The sequence below is a fragment of the Centruroides sculpturatus genome, unplaced genomic scaffold (genome assembly GCF_000671375.1).
Source record: "Centruroides sculpturatus isolate CEXI.00-Female unplaced genomic scaffold, Cexi_2.0 scaffold2104, whole genome shotgun sequence".
Taxonomy (NCBI): Eukaryota; Metazoa; Arthropoda; class Arachnida; order Scorpiones; family Buthidae; genus Centruroides; species Centruroides sculpturatus.
The window spans coordinates 46,443-72,705 of NW_019386440.1; the positions used below are offsets into that span (position 1 = coordinate 46,443).

Below are 26,263 nucleotides of genomic sequence, written 5' to 3' on the forward strand. Positions count from 1 at the left end.
ACAACTTACAGGGGATTTTACGACATTCCTGTACAAAAATATATTCTTAAAAACCCATTTTATGACCCTGCAGGTGGATCTATCCGATCTGAGGCCGATCAAGAGTAAGAAAAAACTATTTCTTACCCACCGGATTCCCACATTTCTCTCTCGTCTCCTGGTGGGATTTTCTCTTAAAAACTTCTTACAGTATCTGATTAATGTGATTTTGGTATACACAGTAACATTGAGAAATTTCTTGCATAGTAAACACTAGTATTATGTTGTATTCCAAAGACACATGGCAAGTATTCCGTCAAATCTTTATTAGTTGAGTCGATATGGTACATTGTTTTGTACTCATTTCGGGCTTTGCACCTCTTCGTATCGACTCAACTAATAAAGATATTTGATGGAAAACTTGCCATGTGTCTTTGGAATACAACACAATACTAGTGTTTACTATGCAAGAATTATAAAACAGGACACAGTTTCAAAACACAAATTGAGAAATTTATTAATCACATTAATCATGAGATACCTATAGTAGGTAACCTGTATATAGTGGAAACCTTGTAAAGTACTATATTATTTTACCGACTTTTCCAACGATTATCAACACAATTGTGTGCCGGAAATAGCCGTTCTCTAACAGATACTTTACGCGGATTCGCATTAGTATGCCAGGCCTGGACTTTAAGCGTGCATCGAATTAAATAATGACAAAGTTTGTCAATAACAAATCAAATATTTAATAAATAATTCTAATAATAAACTATATACAAAATTTAGTAAAATCAAATAACAATTTATTCAATGAAAGTCAATAAGAATCAACCCGACAAAACTCAAATCAATCTATTTTCTAACTTAATTCTATTCCCCTTTGGAATTCGACAAAATCAAAGACTTAATTTATGTACAATAATTCTTATGAATTAAAGATCTTAATCGTCACCTCAGTATACTAGGAACCTTTTTCCTCAACTCTCAAGACTTTCTCTATTTGTCGATCCACAAATCGAATAACTTCAAAATTGGAACTATTTTATCCTATCGGACACCTCTCTCTCGTTTACTGCTATGAAGCTCACCAAGCTTGTTGCTAACAGAAGCTCACCTCATCCACCTTCACTTGAGGTTCAGTCTTTATACTGTGAGGTGAGGTCACAATTCTGAATGCGATCACTCCCCTCATTTACATACTTATTTGCTAACAATAAACTTTTTCTATTTGTCTGGCAGCCTATTTTTCGACAATACTCACTAACCTTTTACATTATCCTTTTTGACAATTTTCAAGATGTTTTTATTCTTTAAGGTTTAGCGAGTCCCTAAGTTGTGCTTGTGGGGTCTCCCCCCTTTCTCAGCGCAGACCTACTTTTTTCCGCTCGGGAGCGCAAGTGTGCGCAATTTTTTTCTACAGCACTTTTCTCTCATTGGTGAGTTAGTTTCTTTTCTATTTTTAAGTTTCTAAGGTGAATGGTGAGGAAACCTTCGTCCCAACAAAACATAAGCCCCAAACAAAAATATAATAAAAAGCAAAAATAAAAGTAAATAAAAATAATGCTCGGACTTGGTTCCTTACAACCTGTCTATTACAGAAGAGTTGTTAGGTCTCTTAGGGTTCCATTACAGACAAGTTTGATTGTATTTGATATGATATAAAAAGTACTTTTAAATAATCTCATAAATACACACTGTAAAATATACGACTTACTTCTGACTCAAAACCAAAACAGTGCTTATTTAAAACACTTTCACTAACGTTTTCGAACTTAGTTCTTCTTCAGGTGAATACAAGAAAACAGGCAGAATAAATGGTATTTGAACTTATCTGTTTCATACGAATTCTAAAACGCCTTGTTCTAAGGAAACCCGTGTACTGATCGTCTTAAACTTGCACATGCTCTGTAGATAGAAGGATCACTTTTGGCTTCTCATGTATCATAAATAGGAATTTGCCATGCTATCGATAAAGATAGTTTATCCTTATTGTTTATACATTTATCTTCTCTTGCAGTTTAATAGAATGCTAAATAATGCAAAAGATACTCCACATCACAACAAATTAGCAGGAGTATACAGGATCCCCATAAAAGATCATAGGTGGGATAGACTTTGTATATGTGGGATCCACAAAAAGATAATTGGAGATGAGGATCAAAGAACATAAAGCAGACATCCTACATAAAAGACATACTACAGCATTAGTACAATATGCCACGGACCCTGACATACAAGCATTATTTGAGGAGGCAAAGATAATTTATACCACACAGCAACCACACCACTTGTGCTGGATGAAAGCGATATATATCTATAAAATTATAATGATTATGGTTCAGGTGTGTAAAATTTTTTAGTAATTCCGGTGTGATAAATGGTGAATTATTTTTATGTTTTTCATTAACGAATTCCATCAATTTAATTTAATTGCATATTCTGTTCTGTTACCTGAGGACAATTAGTTTTTCTGGATAATAATGAATAATGACACCAAAAATATAATACTATTTAAAAAAAAAAAAACAACTTTTTATGCATTCTATTAAAGCAACTTACCTGATTTAAAAGAAGGTCGAAGTTTTGGTTTCCCTTGAGCAAATACTGATCCAAGACCTAAAAGATCATTTTGTAATGAAACCTTATTATTTGTAGTTTTAGTTTCTTCAGATGATTTGGCATCTAGGAAAGCAAAAATATAATCTTGCATGAATTAAAATAATTTTAATAGTAAATAAAATTAAAACATATAGCATATATTCAAAGATTATTATTATTATAAAATTTAAATGTATAAATGAATATCACTAACAAATGATATTGTATATTTTCTTATTTTATTCATGGTACATATTTTTCATCTCAATCAGTTATCTATTTTAAAAAAATTTTACAATACAGAGTATTCCACAATAATTGAGACAAATCTCCATTTTAAGTAAATAGATTTCAAGAAACTTCCCAGCACATGTGAGCAGAAAATTTTCCTGAAATACCAGTTTCATACAATACAATCATTGTACTGTATGAAAATAATGTAATTGAAACTGTGCTTCCACGTGTTTCTGAGTTATATGAAGTTTTATATAACTCAAACAGACAGCACTTCATATTCTTCTTTAAACTCTTGATATTCTTCATTCGTGCATTTTTTCTTATATTTGAACAATTTTCCATATTAAATAAACTTTCTGATGTCAAATAAAAAAATTTACTAAACTATGAAAAATAAATTATTTTATATGAAGTACTCTTAGCACCCATTAATCATTAAAACAAAACGGTTATTTAATAAGCATATGGTTTTTCTCTATTTAAAATACAATACAGTTTATTCAATTCAGAATGAATAAAATGGTAACTTGTCTATTTTGGAGAAATCATCAGTCCTGACAAAAATATGCCATTTCTTATATATTTTATTTTGTATAAAATCAAAAACAAAATTAATACCACAAAGTATTAATATTAAAGATGCATTTATATTTAACATATTTTAGAAAAATATTTTATTTTGATTTGAATCAAATTTATAATTTAAATGCAATGGAGAGTAAAATTAATGAATATTAAACAGTAATAAATTTTAAAGACATTCATTTAATTCAGCAGGGTACTGCAGTTTATTAAAATGAATAATACTTCATATATCATACATACTTTTTCTCCATCTACCAATGCTTAATTTTTTTTACTTTCTCATCTTGTGTTTTCTGCTCTCATATTCCATGGCAGCCACACTGCACTTGTCATCATAATTGAGTTTGATGTATCAGACAGACTTTCGGTTGTTTTATTTTTATCATCATCACATGTAGTAGTAGTAGTAGTAGTAGTAGTAGTAGTAGTAGTAGTAGTAGTAGTAGTAGTAAAGTATTTATCACTATTTAATGGAATAAAAGATGCATGTAGTTTGAAAAAGTTAAGAAAAGACAAGAAAATAAATGAGATTGCCCACTGGGCAACTTCAAAGTGCATTCAGTAGTCCAAATAAAATTTTGGTTGCCTGAGACAAAGGAACAACTACTAATTTCAAACCCTGCATAAAATGTGTTTATCATAATTTTACTGATTTTAATAGTCTGGAGCCAAGTCTTCCATTTTTCCAGTAACAAGGACAATAACTTTTTACATGACTTTTTACATGGAGTTTTTTTGGAACATATCTACCATGTAAAAACAGAACTGGGTGTATATTTCAAATGTGAATATGTTATATATGTATATATAATATACTAATATACAAAAATTTATCTTACTCTTTATTTGAGGAGCACTTCGATCATTTGTAACTGTTTTTTTCAATGTTTTTCCACCTCTAATTTGAGATAATAGAGCATTTCTATCTGGTGTAATAGCTTTTCCTTTAGAAACTGAATTATTATTAGTTGGTAAAGGTGGAAGTGTTGGAGGTGGTGGTGGTGGATGTGATAAAGATGACTGGTGATACATCCTACATTGATTTTCTAAAACAAAGCTAAATAAAAAATAAATGTTAATAAACTTCAAAAATTAAATATTTGACTTTTGTCATAAAATATAATTAAACAAAAATAATATATAATAAATATAATGAAATGATAACTCAAGTTAAAGTAAAAAAAATTATTGAAAACTGAATTGATAATGTTACACCAATTAATAACACTCCATCTGATCCTATTTAAAATTTGAACTGAATCTATTCAAAGACAGAATTGAATGTATTTGGTAATAAACTCCATTAGTACATTAGTGACTATTGACTTGTCCAGATTCTAAGAAAAAAAAAACAAAAATAATATTAAAATTAAAGTAAAATCTGAAACTTTTTGTGTTAAATAAACATTATTTTTAATAAATCAAACATTTTGTATATTTCAGAATTTCTTCAGGATAAAAAACAAACCAGAATATGAAGAAAAAAAACATTCAAAATTTGTACAAGAATATGATGATAGATATTTTTACAACAAATACAGGTATCTCTCATACAACATGATACTACTACAACACTGTTTCACTCTAACATGGTTTGAAAATTGAGAATATATCTAAAATTGAGAATTCTTAGTAACAAAAAAAAAAAACAGTATACTTTTGCTAACTTCTGGAACATAACCCTTGGTCCTTTGTTTCATATAGTGTGGATTCGCATAACACGGCAGTTTTTCAGAATATAATTAGCATGTTATACAAAGGATATATGTATTGATACATTGAAAATATGCAAACTTACAAGAGTGTCATTAGAACATGTTAATATAAAGAAATGCATTTATAAAAACAACGAAAACTATGACCATAATAATCAGTGGACTATCTGCAATATCCAACATAGATGTGCCAAGTAGCATTAATTTCAGTTTATTGGCTTTAGTTTTATAATTAGTCTCCTAAATAAACAAAATTTTGTTAGAAACTGTTTTCAAAAGTTTACAACATCCCATAACTATGTATCCATTGCCTAAAACCACTTTTGCAAACTCTACTTTCTATTCTAATCAAGAGTTTTGTTATGCTCTGAAATACATACTATCAACTATCAAAAGTGACTCCAATATATAGGAGATTATCATCATCATCCAAGAAGGATAGAGGAATGGTGTATACACCTGAAAGAATCAACATAGACCTTTCTCCAAATATAAACTTGCTATTAGAATAAGCAACCTAAAATTAAAGGATTTACAGCCTTCTTTAATTTTAAATTTTTTACTTAAAAATACTTAAGGAAATAAGAAATGCTCTTTTCACAATTGAGGGTGTCACAACAAGATAGTGCCAAGCCACATTTTTGGTCAAATTGAACTAATCATGCTAGCTGCACATAAAGTAGGACAGAATGTAGTTTCAAGAACTTCACAAAATGCCAATAGATGATTAGACCTTTGTATTGCCCCGAACAATTCTGAAATTTTCTTGCAGCAAGACACTGTCTTGCTTCTTGCACTGTCAATCATCATTCATTAGAGGCTGAAAGCAAACGACCACAATAACAAACTAGACGATACAAACAGACCAACAGAGACAAACAATTTTTTTTTTTTTTGTTTTATTCTTATTTTTTATTTTATTTTTAAACATTAACTTACTCATTAATTAAACTAACCTACTATAACCTAGGACAAACCTAACCAGACAAATAAAGCTAACAAATTTAACCTAACCTATCATATCCTAACCGGAAATCAAGCTAAAAGTCCCTAATCTAACTTACAACTAGGACTAACTGAATTTAGACTGAAAAAGAAGACAGATAAAAGAATTAAAATACAAAGTTAAAAGGCAGCTATATACGGACAGTTGAAACAAAGCAAAGAAAAGCTAATTGCCATCCGTGCCCCTGGAGTGAGTGCTCTCAAGAGCACCACTAAGAAATATAAATGAGAGTAGATGATGAAACATTGTACTTGTGTGAATGAGTTGGTGCAGATTGCAAGGCCAGTTGTACCCTTCAAGAATAGCAGCTCTCATTAAACTACCCCTAATGTGATTGTACCTATTGCAGCAAAAAACTAAGTGAAGTGGTGTTTGGTCCTCGTGAATACCACAATCACATTGTGTATTGTCACCAAGGTTAAATCTATACAAGTATTGCTTAAAGTTGCCGTGTCCTGTAAGTAGTTGAGTGAGGGTTAACTAGGGTAAAAGTAGCAAAGAATCACAGTACTGTCAACCTAGGGAATGAAAGTGTAGATGAGCCTACCCATGGTGTCATGGTCCCAGCTGTCTTGACAGAGAATGAAGATTTGCTTCTTGATATGATTGTTGATGTACGAGGTAGAAATATAGCTGAAAGTACAGTACTAATGACTGAAGACTTTGCAATTTGTTTGGCAAGATGGTCAGCAGTCTTGTTGCCAAGAACCCCTGCATGACCCAGGACCCATTTGAAATCTATCTAAAGTTGTTGTCTAAGTGTCTGAGAATGTGGTGTATGAGATGGACCAGTTTTAAGAGGCTATCAGTCTTCGCAATCCTGTGTAAAGCTACCCTACTGTCAGAATAAATGCAATAGTGTAAGGTGTCTTTTGTCCTTCCTACGCCTAATGTGAATTAAGCTCATAAATAGCTAAAGTTTCCACCTATGCTATTGAGCAGTGTGTACCTAGATGGAAGCATGCACTGTGAAGCTCGTGGCCTATGTTGAAGTAAACTACAAAAGCGGCACCCACATCGTCACCCAGTGGAACCGTCAGTGTAAATCCTAAATGATCATCTGGATCTTCAAAGTAAATGTCAGGAGCAAGCTGATGGGAGGGGTGGTAATCGTAAGTCGGAAAGGTATTTTTGTTGATGCTGAATTTTTCGACATCATTGATCTGGTCAAACTGGGGGGAATCTTACCTATTCTAATCATTTTGTCAACATCCAAGTCACTATAATCTCGCCAGGGTAAGGTGACAAGATTTTCCTGCCAAATAATGCGTTTAACCTATTCGATGTTGAATTTTTTATTTGCTGCCTGTGACGCCATGTTAAATTTTTGTTGATGTTAAGTCTAAAAATTTTTGTTTAATGATAATCGTGTTAACTGTATCATAGAAAAATTAATTTTTTATGTTTTACAAACGAAATAAATATACTGAGTCAATAGGGCTTAATCCTGACATTACCAAAGGGTACAGTCCTATAAGCCTTACAAATGCAGAGAGCTGAAATCCTTTGAACAGATAACAGTTTTTTACAGTTATGGACTTTGGCAGCCACATGGTCCTAGACATATATGGCATAGAGGAGTGCTGGCTGAATTGCACCCCTGTAAATAAGCTTAGTAGCATTAGGGCCAAGGCCCCATGTATTCCTAGCAATACTAATGAGAGCATCTTTTTAGCTTTGTCAGTGATGTATTTGATATGGGGTGTGAAGTTAAGTCTCTTGTCAAGTATAATACCTAAATATTTAATTTCTGTTGTTTACTTTATTCTGTGAGCACCTATTCGAAGGGCAAGCTTCCTGACAAGTGGCACGTTCCTACCAACTATCATGCTCTCACATTTATCTGTGTTAATGGGTTGCCTATGCTTAATACTCCACTGGTGAATGTTATTGAGAATGTCGTTGCTTATGTCCTGTAAGCGTTCACTGTTCCTGTGTGAAGCTAGGATAATTGTGTCGTCCGCATAACCCTGTATGCGGCAGCCAGGAGGCAGGGTGTCGTTTAAGTGCAGGATAGAGTTATAGGCTATGTTCCAGAGACCAAGACCAGACCAGGATCCCTGATGGCAGCCTCAAATGATGGGTATGACTATGTTATTTTGTGTTGTATTAAGACCTACACACCTGTTGCTAAGATAGGACTGAAGAAGTTTGTAAAGATTTTGAGGGCAGTGATGAGCATGTAATGTGTGCAGGATAAAAGGCCACCAGGCGTGATCAAAGTCATCTCTAAAATCTAACAGTGATAATTGTGGTATGCCTATCAATCATTAGACCATCTAACACTTTTCCCAGTGGGGACAAGTCAGATTGGCCTGTATTTTTTGTAAGTGTTAGCGCTGGTGGATTTGGGAATCAATTTGACACTAGCCTTTTTCCACTGAGTAGGAAAAAGGCCAGTGTTCAAGCAGAATTACAAACACTGTAGGATTGGCCTCAAATGCATGTTTTATCATTCTAGTGGTTATGCCATCAAGACCTGTGGCTTTGTTATCAGTAAGTGAACAAATGGCATAACAAAATAAATGTGGGTTAGCACTATTTTTCCCATATTTACAAAACCCAGCTATTGACTTTTTCTTCAATACTTTAATATTTATGATTAACATATGACAGACCTAAGTGTGAAGGTAGTCATAAAGCTCAGATAAAATTGCTACATACTTTTTGTCTTTTAAGGTTAATATACAAGAAGCTGAATTTCTTAGTCTCACAAGATCTTCACTTAGTTGAAGTGTTATAACACAAAATTGTATTTGGTTTAAGTTATCTTTAGCTAATTTCTAGTATGTTCCATTTTTTTTTTTTTACTTTTGTTATTGCAAACACACATTTGGTTACCAAACCTTTCAAACCATATTCTCTCAAAATAGTGAAAATGAGGCTGGACATTAGCTTGCTCTAATTCCTCAATTGTACTAATTGTTAGCATAAAACTACACACAAAATACCATATAAACCAGTAAAAGAAATAAAAATCATTTTCTTATTTTGTGTGTAGTTTTATTTTCAATAACAAGTTTTTGCTGTGAATATACTAATTGCTAAATTCTTATATTGGAGTTTACCCTTAAAAATAAGTACAATACTGATAAAACAAATTGTGTGCGATGTAACTAAAAACCGAAAAACCACAAACTTCACATGTTGTAACAGGGAACAGTTTAAGCTAAAATCTTTTTAAAAGCAAAATGCTTTCAAATGTTAATGTTCATCAATAGAAAAAACTTTTATTCTTTGAATGACTGCAATAAAATGAAATGTTTGAAAACATTAGGCCAAATATTTTACATTTTAACTGATCAAGGATATGTATGTAGAACAGAGAATAAAAGTTTAAACCATAATTTAAAATTTTTTTGTTTTGTTTTATTCTATATGTCATTCTTAGAATATCATTTTTAAAATACCCTGAACTGAGGATGGCTCAAACTGAGTTTAAAGCATTTTTGAAAATAAAGAAATTCTATATTTTGTTGCTTTAATAAGCAGTGGTGAAAAGATTTCATTTTCATATGGTACCAAGTTTTGTTAATTATAAAATAAGTATATTGTGGAAAAGTATTTCATTAATCCTGTTACATGCAAAATATTATACATCTTTAAAAAGAAATTACAGTAGAGCGTCGTTTATCCGAAACGTCCGTTATCCGAAAGCATTCCAGTCAGCAAATTTAAATTTTCGCTAGTGCTGTGGGGCTGCAATCTTTGGCTATTTCTCAGGCTACTCAAATATTTTACATTTTTGATACTAAATTAACATCTGATGTATAATTTTTTATTGTTTTTATTTTTCAATAAATTTATTTTGTTTGTACAAAATAAAAAAACAATTTTTAACAATACAATAGTCTTCGTTAGGCTTAACATCGACGAAAATTCAACGCGAAGTGACACGCAATGGAGAGAAATTTCAACATGGGATAAATTAATATATTTTTTCGTACATGATTCGTTATCCGAAAAATAAGTTATCTGAACCACCCTAGTCCCCAATTGATTTGGATAAACGACGCTCTACTGTATTTATTGTGACATCACCACAATGCCATGCCAGGCTGCAATTTTTAATCATATTTTTAATTCATTTCATTTAAAATATATGCTCTCCACCTCAAATTAGTACTGTAGTGTCTTGCCCCCTGTGCATCATACTTTTCAATTAGCAATGGAGTCATGCCAATTATTGTATCTAATAACTGCTTTCAGGAGGGAAAGTTTTGAATTGAAAGAACTTGACTTCCAGTTTGTATCAGAAGTTCAAATATAGTTAATCAGGCCTCCTACCCCTAAGGTTTCATATCTGGTCTCATCTTTCATCTAACTCCATTCTTGAGATTAAGGAAAGAGATGGATAGACAAATGACAGTGGGAATTTATAAGTCTACAATTTTTTCAAATTGTAGCCCAATGAAATGCATTAGGATACTAAACGTCAAATCTCTATCAAGAGTCAACTCTCTTATTTGATGATATTTGGCCTATGTCAAATTTTGTTTCATCATAACTCCCATTAGTTCAGTATGTTTTTTATCTTTTAAATCTTTTTATCTTTGAAATGGTTTAAAAAACAAATTTCTCTAATCTTAAATGTAAGGTCCTGATGACTTCAAACAAATGCAATTTTAAAAGTAAAAGCTTCTCTGTTGACATCCTTGAAGGGATTTAATTAGTACAGCAAAGGAAATACAAATAGCATCAGTATTGAATTGTGTCCTAATTCAAATGTTCACTGAGTGATAAAAAATCATTACTGTAAATATCATGGTCAAATCAAAATGTGTTTCAGTTAAACAATTTAGTTTCAATTGTGAGCCACCGGGGAGGTTGGGAAGTCCTCTCCTTCCAGCCACAGGTCAGTGACCTACTTTCTTGTCAAGGATGGCGTTTTGTTCAGTTACATGTTACGCGAGTGGAGGAGAGTCAGAGGGGGTTGACAATAAGATGTTGGCTAAGTCAAGTAAAGACACCATTTAAAACCAAGAGTTTATTACAATCCTCTATGGGAAAAAATTTACAAACCTAATTACTCTAAGTTCCGTTATAACAACCTATCCTGCTACTGCGCAGATGGCGGAGAGAGAAAGTTTACAAATATGCATTCATACCTCTTTGCATATACTAGTGGGATATTTTCCCATGATGTCGTCCAAATGGATTCTGAGTGGTGACACAAGTGTAGGTCTGCGAGGGGGAAGGTGATGTCCAATTTCGACGTTCGGCGATTCCCCCAAGAGAGGAAGGAGGAGGGCTTTTATACTTTTTGTGGTGGGAAAATTAGTCAGGTGATCAATTGTTTTAGCAGGTGTGGGGTTAAAGGTGGTGATAGAATGGCAACTATATGACGAATTTTGCCTGTAAGTGTAAACTATGCACGGATTCCTCGTGAGAATGTTTATATTAAGACATAAAATTCCCACAGCCTCTATATTTCAACTTTGTAGGTACAGAATAAATTTATTTTATAAAATTAACAAAATTTTGACTCTCACACAATTGTCTCAATTACAAAATTCAAGAACAATGAAACTGCAAGGACATTTGATCATCACCACTTTATTTTAAGTAATATTAAATTTAAGTTGAAAATTGGTTATTTTGTTTTTGTATTTTTAACCTGATACTAGAATTTTTTATTCAATTTAAAGGCAGTGGAACATGAAAAATCAATAACTAAAGGAATAAATGCTTATAAAAAATGTCATCTGGATAATCATAAAATAGCAAAAATACTTGGAAAGTCAGCTCCAGTTATTTACTGCTTTAAAGAAAAATTATGTAAAAAAATGGAGAGCAGGTGGAAGCAATAAGACTGATAAGATATTCAGTATATTTTGAAGAGTACATTAAATATGATATGACAGACTCACAAAACTAATTTAGTACATTACAGGTGTCTGAGTAATAGTGCATTCTACTTTGCATCATATGTTTGTTTTCACTTTATCTATAAGACATAAAACTTTAAATAAAATAAATAAAAAGTTGGCTACATTCTTTGATAGACTGATAGGCGCAAAACTTCTGCAGGGGCAAGGTCCAGAAATTGGGACTACCAGCATAAAACACATTAATTTAAATTTAGTGATGAAAAAAGTTCAATTTACATGGGCCAGATAAAATAACTTTAGACTAACTTTAAAAGTAGGACCATAATGATCTGGGATACTTTTCCTTTCTGTGGAAAGCATCCATTAGTCTGGATTTCTACTTGAATGACATCAGGTAACATCATCAGTGCACTAAAATATAGCTTCTCAATCATGCCAAAGTTCTTATGGGAGAACATTTTACTTTGAAGCATTGTCACACTGCAATTTACTCAGCACAAGTATTTTGTAGTAGTTTTAAGATAAAGAAATAGATATACTAAACTGCCCAGCATGCAGTCAACATCTAAACTCCATTAAAAACTTATGGGGAATTTTACTTCAGAAAGCTTGTGAAAACCAGGGCAATTTCAACAATCTCTGAATTAAAACATCCATCAACGTCACATAACATTCTCAGCTTCACTGAGAAAGTTATGCAACAGGTTGCTGAATATTTTAATTTGGGTTGCCATTTTAGAAGAATCTTACATGTAAGATTCTTCTAAAATAGCTTAAAACTTATATGAGAAAACTTTTCATTAAGTCTTACTCCAGCCGAGATATAACTCAGATCTCCCCCATCCTCGAGTTCTGCACTTAAAAATTTAATAGCATACCTGTACCTTTTATGCAAAGTACCATGCCAAATTTCATTTCTTAAGCTTTACATTATCCTGAGATATTAAACAAAATAGATTCCCATGCATACGATTTTCCCCATTTTTTTGAGTTTTTTGGTTCTGAGGGTCTCAAAATACTGAAATTTACAAAAACCCAGACAGTCAAATCTGACATACAGTATTACAATACTTTCCCATGCTATATAACCTGGAAAGTAACCTGCAAAGTAGAATGGGATGCGATTTCTATTGAAACCTAGATAAATTCTATGCTACATATTTATCTCTGATTTCAAACTAAGGAAAGCATACAAAATATCAAAAACTGACTTTAAAATAATAACTTTTCTATTTTATAGTTCAAATACTTAAAGCGTTGCACATAAGACTTGAAATGGTGTTATCCATATTTTCTCCATTTTGACAAATTTCAAAAATAAATACAGTAGATCCCCCTATAAGACGGTAGATACGTTCCGTTCTTTATGAATCAATTTTGTAGGAATCATAGTTTACGGACTACGGCTGTTTGAAAGGTTTTCTTTCATAAAATTAATCGATTCTAGACTAATTCGACTCAACATTTCCAAAATACGTATATTTTTTTGAAAATAATCCGTATAAACTACGTTATAAACAAAAAATTGTAGGATTGCTTACCGAGTGTGTACCGTTCGACTACGCCCGTTGCTAAAGCTTGGTTTCGTCGCGGAACAGCGCATCAAATTGCGGCCGCTATTTCTGATATTATTTTTCTGCTAAAACTTCGTTGACCTTTGGAGACATCATTAATATAAATAATTTTTATGGCCGTTAAATAAGAAATGTTTCTTTCACAAGAAATGTATAAAATTACAGTACTAAACAGACGATAGGTCGCCTAACTCGCCGTAGCGTGACGCTAGACGGCGAAAAATATATATTTAATTATAATAAAGTTACAATAAATTAAGTTAATATATAATTATATATACAGTACCTAATTTATATATAATTAATATATAATTATATGTACAGTACCTAATTTATATATAATTTATATAATACTGTCCAGACGATAGAAATCTCTCCGTAGCGTGGCGCTACGGACGGCGGGTAAGTAGTTCGGCTGCCCGATGACGTTTTACGTATTATAGGAGTTATTTTTACCGTTGTTTACGGATAATGCCACAATTTTTATAGGAATCATAACTATAGGAAACGCTTTTATAGGGGGATCTACTGTACAAGGTCGTTGAGGTAAAACCAGAATTTCTTTGCAGGTAATGTTAGAGGATAAAGACTGTTGACAAAAGTATGAATATGCTTCAAATCACTCAAAAAGAAATCACCAACAGTCAACAACTAGATCAGACATGTTGCAAAAATATGATAAAAGAACTGCTGTATAGGAATCACTGTGCCAGGAAGTTGTCCCATAAATCATAGCATAGTTTGGTCATGAGAAGATGCAATTTTACAACATGCAATATGTTCAGGGAATCTGACAACAAAGAGAATGTGACTCCTGACAGAGCAACTCAGTAAGCATTCTGATTACAAGGGAAGTGAATTCATATCCAAATTGAAGAAGATTGATCAGATGGTGCATGAATTATGAGTGAACTCACAAAAGAATGGGTTTAGCAAAGTCAAGGATTAATCTGACAGTGCATGAAGACCTGTAATACTATACAAATACTCTTATCCTCAGGAAATGCCATCTCTTTACCGAAAAGAACAAGGACAGAAAACCAAAGGCTCAGGTTCTGGTCTGCTGACTTTAGCCCCCCCCATCCTGCCCAACCACAATTCCTTTGACTACTATATGTGGGGCATGGCTGATGCAAAGATAAATGTGAAACATCAAAATACCAAGAATGCTCCATCATAGATATAATGACAAAAATGGACAAGGAGCACGTCAAGCATGCTTGCAGCTGTTTCAGATAAAGGCTGAATATGATCATGCAAGCTAACAGAGGCTACATAGAATAATTTCATTCTGTATGTTGTATATTATTTTTGTACCAATTTTCATAAGAACATATTGATTTTTTCCTCTTTTTAATTGTTTTTATTATATGATGACTTTTCCAAATTTATCTCTTTAATTTTGATATTTGTTTTTTAAATGTTTTAAATATATTCTTCTCAAATTAACATTACTATATGCCCATAATTAAATAAATTATATATATAAAAATGAATGTATGTCTGTGTGTCTGTCCTTCATGCATTACCACACCATTTATCCGATTGCCATGAAACTTTGGGAAGTTGTTTAATATACTCCCGTGAAGGTTTCTGGCATAGTACGATTGCCATGAAGCTTTGGGAAGTCTTTTAATACACTCCCCATGAAGGTTTCTGGCATAGTATTTATCCTACGATAGATGGCGTGCATGTATATGAGAATTTTACTGTGTGTTCGATCAATTTCAAATTGTGAAGACTATTTCCCCCCTCCAAAAAATATCTCTATATATGTATTTGTTATTTACAATATTTGTAATAATTTTTGTTTAATCACTTTATTTCAACTTTTTTTTGCTAATTATATATTCGCTTGAACTTTGTTAAAACCTTAACTGTATCCCGAACAACAACCGAAGTTGTAGGAGGAAATTCGCCTATTTTACCGATCTAGGGATCCCCCTTTTCCAAATTTTAATATCAACTCAAAATAATTTAAAAAGACAAATTACAATAAAACGGTTTATTATCCAACTATCAGAAATTTCACAACATGCCAAGGAAGAGAGGAAGGAGCAATTAAATAATCAAAATTATAAAGGATTAAAAAATATATATAAAAATGGGGAATATCACACTTCTAACAATCTCTGCGAGTATGTGGGCTAAATTTAAAGAATCCGTATACAATAGGATTACACCTATAAACTATCTGTAAATTCATATTTCTTCTAACCTTCTTAACAATTCCTTTAAGAAACGGTATGTAACTGATTGAAATCTTTTCCCTTTGCTGATCTCTTCCTTGCCTGCGGTGATGCTTCTGACAATCCCTAATAAGAGCAACTATCCTTTCTCTTTGGTACCCTTGTTGTATTGCTGTATTTCGAATATACTGTAATCTAACTCCTTATAAGTCTAACTCCTTAGAAGAGTGCACACACACTGGTGCAATGTGTGTGCACTCTTCTAAGAGACTTCTTCAAGAATGAAAAACCATCATTTTTATGTGCTCCAGATGTGCAGAATTTCTAGGGATAATAATAGGGAGATAAACTGGTTTACGGTATATATCTGTTCTGATTTCCCCTTCTTTGCATGTAAAAGATAAATCTAAGAAATTAACATTACTTCCGCTTTCTTGCTCCAGCTCCAGTGTTAAACCATACAGGTTATTATTGATTAGATTTATAAAATGGTTAGTGTGGCGATTATCTTTCCACAAAATAAAGATATCATCTACATATCTTGCGTAAACCAATATGTCTTCTTGAAATGAAGGGAGGATACAGCTTTCGAGTTTACACAGCACCAAATCACAGAGTACAGCTGACATAGGGCTACCCATCGGTACACCCCATCCCTGCAGGTAAGTCTTATCCTCAAATTTAAAGAAAGATGTGTGGCAAATTAAGTCTGCTAACTCCAAATCTGCTTATGGTATTTCATAGTGTTCTTAATGTTAGCGAATAAAATATCCCTCAAGGTACAAAAACAAGGAGGCAATTTAATTGATGGGTATAAGGCTTTGTAATCTAACACCATCATCCATTCTTTATCTGTTTTTTTCAATGTCATTTTAGGACATTGAAAAGAAAGAAAAATCTCAACAACAGGCTATCACCTTCTCTTACACAGAAAAAGTTCAAAACATTTTGCAGGAGAGCTTATGTTAGTGCAAAGCAATGGGGTTTCAACATCAAATCAATGTGACAAGTTTCTTTCATTATCAGTATGAATATTTTGTACTCTTATTTAGAAAATAGCACTTGAAAAATTTTAGAAACGTCCTATAAAATCATATTACAGCACTCTGAAAAATTATAACCTTACTACTAAAATAATGGGAATTTGACTATAACAATAACTTAAATAAAGACTATGATAAAGTTTTACACAAACCCAATAAACCCAATCATACCCCTTGTTATATCATTGGATTTGTCTATTACAAAACAAAAATTGCATATTCACCAATTACAATTGCTGAAAAAATGTAACATCACTGAAAATAAAGGTATTGATTTCCAGATTTTGCTTAAGAGTTTAATGTTATTTTATTATGTAATAGACATGTGTATAATATTATTTGAGACAAAAATGCCACATGATAAAATGCTCTCTGATGAAGAAAATGGAAAAATTGAAGCATTTCATGAAAGTGAACAGACCAATCTAGAAATTGCCAGAAAATTAAGCTGGTCACTCGTGTCATTAATAATTATTTGAAAAATCCATCAGAATATGGTACAAAAAAGTTCTGGAGGCAAACCAAAACTGTCTGATAGAGACAAGAATAACATTGTATGCAAAGCATCAAACTCTTTGGCATCTTGTGAGCAGATTTGAACTCTGTGTGTGGATCATGACACAAAAAGAAACATGTTAAATTGGATTCCAAATATTGTCCAGAAGAAGAAAAAGCTGGAACCAGCAATCACTGCAACTGACAAGGCAAGGCATGCAGAATTTGCCCAGCAGTAGAGGATTGAGGGCAACAGATTGGACATCAGAAAGTAGTTTCTTATATAGTTTGACTTATCATTTTAGACCTACTAATTTATATAAAGATATTTGTTGATCTGGAATGATGAAAAAACATGGCATCTGGATGGACCAGATGGACAGAAAGTGGAAAGGACAGTTTGATGGTTTGGGGAGCTTTAAGTTCCAATCGTAAGCACAGGCTGGCATTTGTGCCTGTTTAAACACAAAAATAAAAATTGAGGATAGTTCATCTTTGATGACTAATAGGATATGTTTAATTTTATTAATTCAATCATAAGAACCAATTTATGGTATAACCACACTAGAATATCACAACTAGATACACAAAGATACACATTTTCACGCTGTTAGCAAAAATGTACAATTACCATGTAAGAAATGTTGATTGTATGACTTCAACAATTTGTTTCCCTGTGTGTCTGAACATTGCCAAATGTAAACAGGCTTTTGTCACTCAGAGACATGTCTCGAAGGTGAGAAATTGCTTCGGCGTGTCACAGACTTTAATCCCCTTCCTTGAAGTTCATGGCAATATTTCTCTAAAATTTATGCACAACAATGCCTCCATTCACACAAACACCAGCACAAGAAACTGATTTGCAAGTAAACATATTCCAATTATGTTCCCTCCACCATGTTCACCAGATCTCAACCCAATAGAAAATGCCTGGAAAATTCTAGTTCAAAAAGTTTATGACAGTAATCAATAATATGTAGTGTTGCAACGAATAGTATATTCGGCCTCAGGCCAAATACCGAATATTCAGCCAGAAGCGTGGCCGAATAGCCGAATATTCGGCCAAACTATTCGGCTTGATTAACGCACGTACAAAAATTGGCGCGCAAAGTGCATTATGGCAAGGACCCCGCTCTCTACTGGCCCGCTGTCACTACGCTTTGTCAATCACATTAATTCTTGACAGTTGTAGTGGACAGACAAGAGCATCATGGCAGTACTGTATATGATAAATTATATCTAATGTGGATAACATTGAAATGACCTACATGTGTAAATAACAGAAAAAGAAGAGAGAAGGACCACAAAGTGAAAATGTGAAAATAAATATAAAATTGAGTTGATAACATAATCGAACAAGTCAAGGCAGCTTATTGGCACAAAATTCATGGTCGTCAATGTCAAACAATTGTTGTCATAGACTTCGGAAAGCTAAATGCTTGTAATGAAAGAAACTTAGCGTGAACGGGCGAAAGCCTGAGGCTGTTCGTGCTACCAAGCTGTCTCGAATCTGTGAAATCATAACTGTGACTTATACTGATATCCTATCTGTCTCTTTTCTTCGTTATCACCAGGCTATGAGTCACATAATTGTAAAATTGGAAATCTACGACAGAAAAGTGACAAATCAAAAGTATCGTGAGCGCGTATTTTGATGTACACATACGTGGACTAGAGTGATAGAGGAAAGAGAAAGGGAAGAACGCTTAAAAAGAAGGATAGGCAGGGTCAGACCTCAGATGTGCGACGATTCTCTAACGAATAAGTGTGTACGTCTGCTGATCTTTGTAATTATAAATTGCGAATACATGTGACTAATATTATTTTCTTTTTTATTTTGTGCATGTTATAAGTTATAAATAAATATAAACAAACAACACTAACCCGACATCATTAAATCTAAATACCAAAATGATTAATTTACTGTGTTTCTGTTATTTCTTACTCCTGTTTTTAGGTATTCGGCCGAATAGCGAAAAATAGGCCAAATACCGAATAGTAACCGAATATTCGTTACATCACTAATAATATGGTATAGTCCAACAGCTGAAAGCAGCTATTCAAATGGCATGGGACAATCATGTTAGAAACATGCCAAACAGAATTTTACATTTGATTCAGCATAATGAAAGTCAAATTAATTATTAAAACTTATTTTGTTGAAAAAAAATGTTTTATTTCACATGAGGTAAATGAGGTATTTCATATGTAGAGACAATGAACACACCTTACAGACTTTTGTTTTATTGAAGTTAATTGCCAGAAATGTTTTTTGCCCGATCGTTAAGACTCCATCAGGTTTTTAAACAGATTCTACTTTTACGATAAAAGTTGCGTTTTAAATTCTAACAGTATCTTTTATTAGTAATATCGCTATTCAAAAGTAGAATCTCTATTTAAAAACATGGCAAAGGTTTATTAATCAGGCCAAAAATGTTCATTTTAATTAAAGTTAATTGCTGGAAAAGGGTTTAAGCTGTGTTCAGTATCTTTATATGCTGTGATAATTCCAGCTTCAACTATTAGACATACATGAAGTTATATTTTTTTAGCAATTTAATAGGTGCTTTTTTATAAATATGCAAATTTTTTGTAATAGACTCATCCAATGATCTAACAAGGGGTACTATTGAATTTCTACTTAGTTTTTATGAAACTTTATCTTATTTTCCACTTCTAAAATTATTGTTATAGTCGAATTCCCATCATTATAGTAGCCAGGTTATAATTTTTCAGAGCACCATACAAACTTAATTAAAATTCCAATTTCAAGCTTGGAAACACAGTCTAGCAATATACGGCAAAGTAAAAGTTTTATTCTCCAGACTACTGTCACGAAACCGTAAAGTTCTTGAGCCACCAAAGAGAATCACCATTTGGCATCCGACCAATACTAAATAAAAAGTTTATAAAACATAAAAATGAGGGCACAGTAGAAAATTAAAATAATTATAAAACATTAATAATAATAATAATAAATAAATAGAACAGCACAGAACCAAATCCAGAATAAATAACTTTTTTTTTTAGAATGATTTACTCACACCTAACATGTAATGAGCAATTTAATATAATTACAATTACTTGTGTGTAATAATAACAATCTCTTGCAAAAATCATTGATTTTTATTAAGCAAAGTGATGGCACAGGCGACATTTTACAGAAAATTCTTTTATCGCCGAGAGAATTTTCTGTCGTCATTGATCGACGATTAAAATTTTCGCTTTAATCGATTTAGGTCATTTCCCAATGGAAAACTTTTGCGATAAGACACTTCGTTAATACAAAATTTCTCGGCCGGGTTCCGTGCAATCCATCTCTATTATATTCTCGCCTCTCTACAGCTGTAGTTGTGCTGGCGAAATTCTCCTAGCATATTTCGACTGAGAAAGTAAAAAAATTCGCCCGATCGACTTTAAGAGCGAAAGCTTTAAACGGTACATATCGAGTGTAACACGTGACGTTTATTTTTTGCGCAGAAACTATCGTTTAATAATAAAACGAAAAAGAATTTCCGTCGTCGACATTTGCCCGATGGCGTCATCCCGACAATAATTATTTAAACGGAAAAAGTGGAAATTCCATTTAATTTAATTTAAGAATGAAACGCGAAATCCGAACGAATTTATTTACGGGCATCGGAGGAACCGGCGACGATTCGTCGATTAAGTCCGAATAAAATAGCCACAGCTAGGGAACGGGCCAAACACAACCGGTTCGACGTAAATACCATACCTGGAGAAAAGGCCAATTGGCTGGACCGGTCGAAAGGCGCATCCGAAAAACTATTCTTTCCCGGTTTCCATCGGACGACGACAAACAATTGCCAAAAACGAAGTCTACGCCACTGTCGAAATCCGCCCGATACAAAATGAAAAAATCGACTAAAACCAAAGTCCGACTTTAGATGGCGCCAGTAGTAAATAAAACGACGCCTAGTAGCGCTAACTGCGTCCCTCCCGGTGAATTTCGGTATTGCGAAATCTGCTTTTACTTTTCTGATATTGAGAATTTCCTATAAGTTCTTAACGGGAAAATATATGTTAAAAATTCCGAACTCTGTACGATTAAATTGTTGAGAATATAGTGGTTTTTTTTAACTCTTTCCGCCCTGTGGGCACTAAGAGGTCCTCTTTTTGCATGCCCATTATGAGTTCGGCCAGACCGACAATGGGGCTGCCGGGTAAGAGACGAAGCCCGGCACATCCGAACGGGCCAACTCCCGAAAAATTCCTGGGGATTTTTCAACCAGTTCGGATTCGAACCCGGGTCCCCCAGAGAGGTAGGCTGCCACCTTGACCGCTCGGCCATCCGGCCGCATATTTAGGATTTAATTATTTCAGTCGAAGCGGTAGGCTGCCACCTTGACCGCTCGGCCATCCGGCTGCATAATATAGTGGTTATAAAGCGTTAGGTCGTTCGGATATTTCATAAGTTGAAATTTAACATTGTCCTTTATCAACCGGAATCAATCTTAGAAATCTAAGAAATAATTAACAATTACATAGGCATGATTATATTTCGTCTTTATTTCGTTGAAATATTTATATTAATTCATGCAATCTGCCTTCTTTACTTTCAATAATGTAGACTATTCTATTTGTGTTGTTATGAAATCTTTCCATTCGTTGTTGCAATCGGGACCGGCATAAACTCTTGCGGGATCTAGTTCTAAAATTGTGTGAAACCAAACAAGCGCACTTTTTTAAACTTAACCTCTCTAAACGCCCTAAACCCGACTCGCGTCGTCCCTGATTACGATTAATTAGCTGTTTTCTTCGATTTCGTTTCTCAATTTTTAAATTTGTCAAGCAATTTTTGCATTTGTGATTATACTTTTTTAAATCAATTCGCAAATAACCGCAAAGTTTTTTTTATAGTTTACAATGAATAGTTTTATTTGAGAGATCTTAACGTTAACTTCTGCAACGGAGTGTAATTTTTATAGATACTTATAAATATACGAGACCATGAAGATGAGAGGCGGTTCGTGGGTTTATTTAGTAATAGAGCTTTCTGTCTGCTTTCTATTATTACCACTTTTTGTAAAATAATCGTAAATGCGAACCCTTCTTTCCTTCAGTTTAATTGAGTGAGATATGTGGAAATCTCATATATGTATATAGTGTATATTAGGACCAGATTACAAATTAGTGTGTTAAATGGATTTTGCGTGGTTTAGTTTACCACATTACGGTATTGTTTCTTTATAAAGTAGAGTCCGTTTAAGAGAACACACTTGGAATTGCTACGTCATTCTCCCTTATCCGAATTATCTTGATCATCGAGAAGTTGTTGATGGTATTCGATTGTCCTCTTTTTTTTTTAATGGCTTGGGAGCTCTATGTAACTTATAACACACTTGGAAACGTTAAAATTCATAATCACAAAATTTTGCTATAGCCTACTTACAATGCATATGGTATCCATTCTTATACCATCAGTTTTATTGTTCTATCGGATAACCAATAAATACATTATATCTAGCAGTCACATTGCTTTCACTTCTAAGAAATACAGCAAAAGAACTAGTTGAAAAGATGCGAACGTCCCTGCTTCAAAATATCTGAATGCTCTTTAATGGGACGTACAGCAGTATAAAAACCAATAAGTGCAGTACCATCCTAAAGTTTATGTGACCTTCTGCCTTAAACCTGGTCGCTAATCACTTCTGCCTTGTCCCCATTCAGTTGAACAAACGTATTGTACAGTACATGATACGTTTCTTCATATATATTTTATAATACACTTTTAATACAGTATATAATTGCTTCTCATATATGTTCAATAAAATCTGTTCATTATGATTCTGTAAGAAATCTTTTGACTCTCCTTCTATAGAAAACTGACCAATGAAAGATTTCATCAAATCTCAACTAGTATGTCACATTGTAGAGTATCCTGTCACCATGAACCCTGGGCGGTGATGCATCGTAAGATTAAAGACTGGCTCATAAATCTTCCTTAGACTAGCGCTCCTTACGCGAACAGTTGTTATAAAAATGTCGCAGACATGGCGCTCATTTAACTTACAAGTTAGTTAAACTACTCTCTGAGGAAGCAGTAGCAATTGGAAGAATTAATAAGATGTATAAAACTATATACAAATTTGGAAACTTGTGTATGACGCTTAAATATTGCATTGAAATTGTATATAATGAATTTTCACGAAAAATGTCGCCAAAATATTTTAATTTCATTAAGCATATCACTTCTATTTATATCTCAATGTTCTTCATTTTTAAACATTTTTGAAATCATAGAAAATCACAGAAAATTAACGAATTTGATTTTTAAAATTCTGAACCACGCGTTAACTGCTTTCGAGGGAAAAGTTTTAAATTGAAATAATTTGACTTTCGGTTTGCATCGGAATTTCATACAAATGGACAGACAGCCGACAGTGGGAATTTATAGGTCTACAATTTTTTCAAATTGCAGCCCAATGACGGAGACAATGGAAACGAAGAGAGAAATCGGGCATATATATAGGATACCATTAGAAAAACAAAGAAGCAACATTTTATTATAGGCTATGTCGGAGTAAATTTGAATGAAATTTAAATAAATGTATTACAGAACCTACCCCTAAAAACATTAAATACCAAAAAAAAAAAACGACACCTTAGCTTCAGATGAAAATTACCAACAGAAAGATAGGGTGAGGTAAATGCTTTGTTTCTGCTGCGAGATCAACAAATTTAATTCTTGGTAGAGGAATTTTACTTTAAAAACCAATGCGTGCAACCCTTCCACGTTTGACATTTCAGATTTATTAGATCAAGTTGTTGCTTCTGCCGAAATATAATATCAGCTATTGTAATTTTTTAATAGTTAAACTGTAGCAAATATTCTTACTGCTGACTAGGAAAGAGAAAAGTACCAGTCGTAATTCTATCAGCTTGCCTCTCTAGCCCCCGATGATTTACTTCTGGCTACTTTTTTGATCCATCCAAGCCCAATAACCCAATAGTGGAATTTGAATTTAATTCGTTTAGAACAACGACAACTGAAAAAGCTTAAAGTACAGGTAACCCCCGTATAACACGGTAGTTACGTTCCAAAAAAATGCCGTGTTATGCGAAACAAAGAACTAGTACGAAAAGGAGGGTTAGGTTCCAAAAATTAAAAAACATGCTATTATATTTTCATAATTAAGATAAGAAAATTTTAATAAAGATATTTAAGTGGTACATATTAATATAAATTAAATAATATTTTCTTCGTTATCACTAAAAGCACTATTAACCGAGGATAACTTGTCAAAAAGAAAACGGCAAGTTATCCTTATCCTCTGAGCATTTTTCTGCATTATCTTCAGATCCATGCTTTACCTTTTGCAAAATGTACGTAATTTTAGATAGCTTGCCTCTAGTTAAAAGATCTTTATAAATTTCCTCATATGGTGCTAAGCATTTATGAAGAATAAAGCAAGTATGACATAAGGGAAAAACATCTGGCAACATCAGAAGCAGAAGCGTCGCGATCGTTTTGTTAAGTTTACGGCCTTTTTCGTACTTGCGCTTACAGATAACCGTCTCGTCCAGTTCGACAGTTTTTCCCGGACCTCCGATTTTGAACGACAGGATATTGTGCAAAGCTACTAGCATCGCGAATCGGACGCGGTTCGACCAGTCGATGGCGGCCTTGTTAGAAATTCCGGCAGCGTTAGCCGATACGGTAGTCGAGCAATCCAACGCTAGATAATGCCACACAAACGACAGTATGCTACTCCGGGGAATTTTGCCGACTTTGCCTTCGAAAGTTCCTTCGAACGCCGAACTGTTGTTCCGGCATTTTTGACATCTCATTGCACACGATTTCCTATCGTCGCGATAAACGACTTTGTGCAAGGTCTCGAACATTTCGAGCACACTTGTCGGCAACGTGCCGTAATCCTAGTTTTACCGCAAATTTGAACCCTTTGTCGATTCTGGGATCCAGACCCAATTCGGGATAGTCGCTTTCGAGAAGACGGAACAAGTCCCGGGAGGTACACTACATCCCCACCAAAACTGTCCTGAGGCAACGTCCAAATCACTCATTCGGAAGAAAAATAACGAATTGGGGGAAAAAACAAAAAAACGCCTTCGATTTAAACGAAATAAAAACAAATTTCTGTAACAAACCGACCTTCTTCTTCTTCTTCTTCTTCTTCTTCTTCTTCTTCGTCGTCGTCGTCGTCGTATTCTTCGTCGTCGTCACGCAAATCAAACTTTTTTCATTCAAATAAAAAATTTCATTGCATCTCTGATTCAGTCTTAAAAAATCTATAGGTTCTCCATTGGAGTCACACAAACTTTATCTTTGGTTGTCCACTCACATTGCAAAGTCTAGGGGGTTTAAATTGGGATTATATGGGGATCATTCAATACTGCTTCTGTAATTTCCGGTACATCCAGAGCTATTAATCTGGGACCAAATACTTGTTTGAAGTTGTCACACTTCTTGAATGCCAACTATCCCTCTATTAAACTTTCAAACATAGCTTTTCTATCAAACTGTTCAAAAATCTCAGTATTTTTTCATCAGGACATACATGTCCTACCTTGTACATTAAGGAGCATAGTAAATTGACAGGAGATTGAAAATAAATTTGCTACACTGATAGTTTCATTAATCTGGCATTCGTTATTAACAACAATATACTATATTATCTTAATTTTGCATTTTTGAATAATATGTTAAGAGATAGTTAAAGTTTCAATTATTGAAAATCTACATTATCTTGGTCCTGTATTATTGTATTAGTCATTAATACTGAAAAATTATTTGTTCTTATATTGCATAATTAATAAAAATGAATTTATTTAATAAAAAAAACAAGACAAAGTTTGAATTAAATATAATCAAAAATATTCTTAATTCTTAATAGCAAAAGATTTATAAAATTTTTTATGTTATAGGTTTCTGTACGTCCTCTTCAGCACACTCAGTATGACAGATTTATTCCATCAGCTTATCCTTACTATCTAAGTGCATTTTCTATGATGGTGGGAGTGTT

At 33.3% G+C, this 26,263-nt stretch overlaps 1 protein-coding gene across 2 annotated transcripts in view; it reads right to left on the reverse strand.

The window, feature by feature from the left end:
• Nucleotides 1-21,171, reverse strand: part of LOC111614971 (WAS/WASL-interacting protein family member 3-like) — a 59,104-nt gene extending 37,933 nt beyond the window's left edge. The window contains exons 1-3 of one of the 2 annotated variants that reach the window (XR_002755016.1): nt 20,995-21,171; nt 4,245-4,462; nt 2,545-2,667 (exon numbers count right to left, since the gene is read on the reverse strand). Coding sequence is in view for 1 of the 2 variants with exons in the window: in XM_023356343.1 (XP_023212111.1) it covers nt 2,545-2,667; nt 4,245-4,437 (316 nt within the window). In the remaining variant the exon portion in view is untranslated. The remainder of the gene's footprint in view (nt 1-2,544; nt 2,668-4,244; nt 4,463-20,994) is intronic. The other variant, XM_023356343.1, reaches the window with a different exon arrangement.
• Nucleotides 21,172-26,263: the final 5,092 nt, after the last annotated feature.